The sequence below is a fragment of the Bison bison genome, unplaced genomic scaffold (assembly GCF_000754665.1).
Source record: "Bison bison bison isolate TAMUID 2011002044 unplaced genomic scaffold, Bison_UMD1.0 scf7180017864178, whole genome shotgun sequence".
NCBI classification, from domain to species: Eukaryota; Metazoa; Chordata; class Mammalia; order Artiodactyla; family Bovidae; genus Bison; species Bison bison.
The window spans coordinates 2,976,608-2,981,837 of record NW_011494750.1 but is presented as its reverse complement, the minus strand read 5'-3'; the positions used below and the strand labels follow the sequence as shown (position 1 = coordinate 2,981,837).

General features: G+C 41.6%; 1 protein-coding gene across 1 annotated transcript; it reads right to left on the bottom strand.

Annotated features, from left to right (window-relative positions):
• Nucleotides 1–2,516: 2,516 nt before the first annotated feature.
• On the bottom strand, nt 2,517–3,446 carry LOC104990370 (olfactory receptor 4X2). Its single transcript, XM_010842432.1, has one exon. The coding sequence runs from the start codon at nt 3,444–3,446 to the stop codon at nt 2,517–2,519; it is 930 nt and encodes a 309-aa protein (XP_010840734.1).
• Between the last annotated feature and the right edge of the window lie 1,784 nt (nt 3,447–5,230).

Below are 5,230 nucleotides of genomic sequence, written 5' to 3'. Positions count from 1 at the left end.
ATATATTATATATATATACTCTAGTATTTGCTTAAAGAAATGACAAAAGAAAACTAAGAAAATTGTTTATCTAGTGGGGATGTGGGAATGAGGAAAAGAATGGAATGAAACTTTCCACTTGGCTGTCTTTTTATTTTGTTGATGTTTTTTAATGTTAAGAATATATTATCATTCCACAAAATTAAATTAAAATTTTAACTGATTTCTTTAAATATGTAAGTTTAGTTGATCTTGTAAGATAATCTAAACAGACACAATGCAAAAAATCAAAAGAAAAAATTGATTAATATGACTATGTGGAAATGTAAAGCTTTAAACATTAAAAAATTTGTAAATAAGACTTGAAGCTAAATAATAATTTAAACTATCCTACTCACTTACCAAAAAAACTAAAAGTGCAAGTTGTATAAGCTATTTAATTTTCAAAATATTTTAACTTTAAAATAATTTCTGACTTACAAAAAAAGTTGCAATAATAATACAAAGGATTCCTGTATATGCTTGATCCAAATATCCCAAATATTAATATTTTATCACATTTTATAATTCAATCTCTCAATTGATAAATAGATAAGCAGAATTTTTTCTGAAATGTCAGGAAGTTGATGCTATTGTTCATTTCCTTTTACATATCTTAGTGAGCAATTCCTGATCCAAGGACTTTCTAAGACATAAAGACATTACAGTTGTCAACATCAGGAAATTAACTGTGAGATAATTTATTATTAAAAATACCTCACCTACAGCACTTTCATCCACTAATGACCTTCATCTAGTACAGGATCCAGTCACAGGGATCACAGGTTACATTTGGTTATCATCTCTCTGTAATCTAGAAAAATTCTTCAATTCTTTTGTCCTATATTTTACAAGAACATAGGCTAATAATTTTGCAGGATATTCCTTAGTTGGGGTTTCCATGATTTTTTGTCATGATTAGACTCAGGTTACATATTGTGGTAGGAATACCACAGTAATGATACTGTGTGCCTCCCCAGTTTCAATACTGATGGTGCTAACTATGAGGAATTGTTTAATGGGGTGTCTTCCAGGTTTCTCCACGGTAGACTTTTGCAACTAACTTTTGCAACTAATAAATATGTTGTGGGGAGATACTTTGAGACTACATGAAATCTTACTTCTCACCAAGAGAATGTTAAGTGGTCACGTTCAATTCTGTCACGACTACTTTCACAAGGAAGGTTACTACAGCATTTCTAAACCTCAATTTAACATTATGCCTTAAAGGTTTCAATAACTTTTAAAACAGTAAGTTATTTATAGCAAGTGAAAGTGAAAGTCACTCAATCTTGTCCAACTCTTTGTGACCCCATGGACTATATGGTCCATGGAATTCTCCCGACCAGACTAGCAAAGGAGCTTCTTTAAAAAATATAGTAAAATATTTCTATTCACAGATACTGACCTCAGCATTATTTTTTCCCTCAGTGTTACTTATATGACTAAAAAATTAGAAATGGTCTAAACTTCTAACCAAAGCAATGGCTTAAGTAACAGTATATCCATAAGAGGAAATATTTTACAATAATTATAATGAAGTTGTTTGTCAGGGAACATTTAACAGGAGGATTCCTGCCTGTTTTCTATTTCTCAAGGATTCTCTGTTCCTTATCAGTTCCTATTCCAAGAATGAGTAAAGCTGCATGCAGTTCTCAGGACTGAGATCATGGGATGAGACGTGCAGTGACTCTTTTCAGCATCAGTGACCTTGTATGTGTTAGACTATCCATATTGTGGCTATTGATAAAATTTCATCCTGTGTAATAGCTGAGTAATCATCTTACTAAAGATATATAAGCCTGCATTTCTGCTAATAAAGCACCTTTGCTCCATTAGAGCTTGGGTCTTTCTTTCTTTCTTTCTTTTTTTCTTTCTTTCTTTCTTTCTTTCTCTCTCTCTCTCCCTCCTTGGCTGATTTTCTGGAGCACAGAGACCCATATTGCTCACTCTCCTGCCCGGGCTTCTCAGACTCTCTCGAGAAGGCGCCCTGTGCCTTCACCCCCATCAAGAGGGCGCCCGGTGCCTTCATAAGAGACGCAAGTCCTGTGTCAAGGACTTTATTGGTTCTCTGCATAAACCAGGGAATATTAGCCTCTTTCTCTCTTTCACTTTCTTATCATCGCCTCCAGACCACCAGGTCCCGGTCCATTAAAGGACCCCAACAGGTGTTAGCATGGAAACCAGTTAGAATACTCTAGAACTAACAAATCTTGTGAACTGAACTTCTTCCCATTCTGCTCCTGCAGTTTGGACTAGGCATCATTTTTTTTTTTTTTTTTTTTTGACTACTGAAAAGATGGAGGAGATTTCCTTCCAGTCTTTACATCTACTTAGACATAATCTTTTACATTTTTAATGAATGCAACAATATACATATTTTTATTAAAATGTTTATTGTTAGCATTTCTCTGTTTTTATTTTCCTCTATAATAGGATTTTTAAATGCTGGTCTTAGCATCGTTCTAAGCCCGAGGATCAAGACCAAGGCTCAGCCTCTACCTCTCTTCTAGCTTCATTGCTCTGACCCACAGCCTCTTCATGGCCTTCTTCACTTCAGCATTTCTCAGGGAGTAGATGACAGGGTTGAGCAGTGGGGTGATCACCGTGTAGAACACGGCCACCGTCTTGTCTGCAGACAGCGTGGTAGAAGGTCTCAGATAGATGAAGATGCAGGGCCCAAAGAACAAGGTGACCACAGTGACGTGGGACCCACAGGTGGACAGGGCCTTGCGCCGCCCCGCGGAGCTCCGAGTCCTCAGATGGAGCAAGATGACCACATAGGAGGCTAAGAGGACCACGAAGCTGATCACAGACAGGGTCCCCCCGTTGGCAACGATCAGAAGACCAATGAGGACGGTGTCAGAGCAGGCAAGTTTGAGCAGGGGAAGCACGTCACAGAAATAGTGGTCGATCACATTGGGGCCACAGAAGGGCAAGCGGAAGATGAGAAGGATTTGGGCCAAGGAATGTACAAAGCCCCCCACCCATGCTGCTCCCACCAGGAGGGCACATGCCTGCCGGCTAATGATGGTGGTGTAGCTGAGGGGCTTGCAGATGGCCACATAGCGGTCATAGGCCATCACAGTGAGCAGGAAAATCTCAGTGCCACCAAATAAGTGGATAAAAAAAACTTGTGACATGCAGCCCCACAGAGGTATGGCTTTCCTCTCAGCCAGCAGATCTGAGATGAGTCTGGGGGCTGTCGTCGAGGCGTAACAGATCTCTGCAAAGGACAGGTAGCTCAGGAAGAAGTACATGGGGGAGCCAAGGCTTCTGCTGCTTATGACAGTGAGGACGATGAGGAAATTCCCCAGCACAATGGCTGTGTACAGGAGCAGAAACATCACAAAGCAGACTTTCTGCACCTCTGGATTGGAAGAAAGTCCCAGGAAAATGAATTCTGTCACATTATGTGTGTTAGCCATGACGCAGCCACCAGGAGGCAGGAATTTGGGTGTGTGATCTGAAATGATACAAAACAAGACTCCTTCCTTAAGGAGTGAATTATATCATAGGCCCTTGCGTACCTGAAATGCTACCATTCAAACTCTGCAACCTTGGAACCTTCTCAGAAATAGGAAATCCATCTCTGCAATCCACAGAACCCTAGGCTTAGTGACCCTCCTCTCTTAGAACATTTTGGAAATACAGCACTTTGCACATTGAACTGTAGGGCTTCCCGGATGGCACTAATAGTAAAGAATCACCCTGCCAATGCAGGAGATGCAAGAGATGTGGGTTTGATCCCTGGGTTGGTAAGATCCCCTGGAGGAGGGCATGGCAACACACTAGCTTGTTCTTGCCTGGAGAATCCCATAGACAGAGGAGCCTGGTGGGCTACAGTCCATGGGGTCACAGAGAGTCAGACACAACTAAAGCGACTTAGCTTGCATACACACATTGAATTTACTGTAATTGTTTTACGTGACCATCTGCCCCACCAAACTGAACTTTGTAGAGCAGGTATTATTTCTTACTACACTCCATCTCCAGTGCTAACTGAAGCACCTGCACAAAATCACACTCACTGAATGGACATAGGATGGAGGAACAGTGCATACAGATCATCCTGGCCTTCCTAGCGCAGCATTTGGTACATCACAGATGTTCAGCAAATACTGAAAGAACAAAGGTCGCCAAGGACCAAGGCCACATCTGCTCCATCCCTGAATCCCACGTCTAGTGCAGTGCTTGCCTCAGGCAAAGACCAGACCAATGTCAGAGCGCTTTGTAAAATACCATGGCCTTCCTGGTAGCATCCCCTTTACTTTCAAAGTGGAATTGTAATCACCACATGCTCACAAAACAAAACTCACCCCAGAGTTTCTGTGCCTTTGATGTCTTACCCCAGATCTTTTTTCTACTCTGATCACAGACAGGCAAATAACACCCCAAGAACATCCCTCACCTATTGCAGGTTTCAGAGGTGTACAATTTCAAAGCAGTCAGGCCAAGCTCACAACCAGAGCTCATACAGCTCAGGAGTTGCCAGATGGGAAATTGGTTCCCCTTCCAGCGTTAGGCTTGGGGATGTTAAGACTAAGCCTGATTCTACTAAGCCTAAGTCTACTCCACCTGATTAAAAAGAAGAACACAGAACTCTTGTCTCTCCATGTTCCACAGAGAAGAATAATTCTGGCAGCTCAACCTTGAATTCACCCTGCTAAAGGATACAAGGGGGGAGGCATGGTGATCAAGTGAGAGAAGATTGGTCCCCAGAGAGCTGTGCTTTCCCCTTCCTCATCAGGCACCTGCCCCATGGGAAGCAGGACCTGGGTACTAACATCCCAAACTTCCTTGTAGGTAACATAACTTCAGAAATCAGTAGGGCATATATTAAAGTCATTTCACCCAGTGTTCACAGGGCACTTAGGCTGTGGGTCCCTATACCAAGCAGAGGTCAGTTAGATCCAGCTTTTGCTTATCATGAACTCAGTCATGTGACTTCGCATGACAAGACACCATTCAAAGGATGGGTCCAAGGAATATGGGTGGTATGTCAGAAAACAGATGGCACTTCTCCTGGCCTTTGGTTTGGACAAGGTTACAGGCATCCCCCCACTTGTCAAAGGTTCACTTTACACCATCACTATTTTCCATTGATACCTGCCTCCTGAAGAGGATTTTTCCTTTTACAGAAAAAGATAAAAGGGGGAAATAGCAGCGTTTGTCTTAACAAGTGAGCGTTATAGAGGCAGCACACACCCCG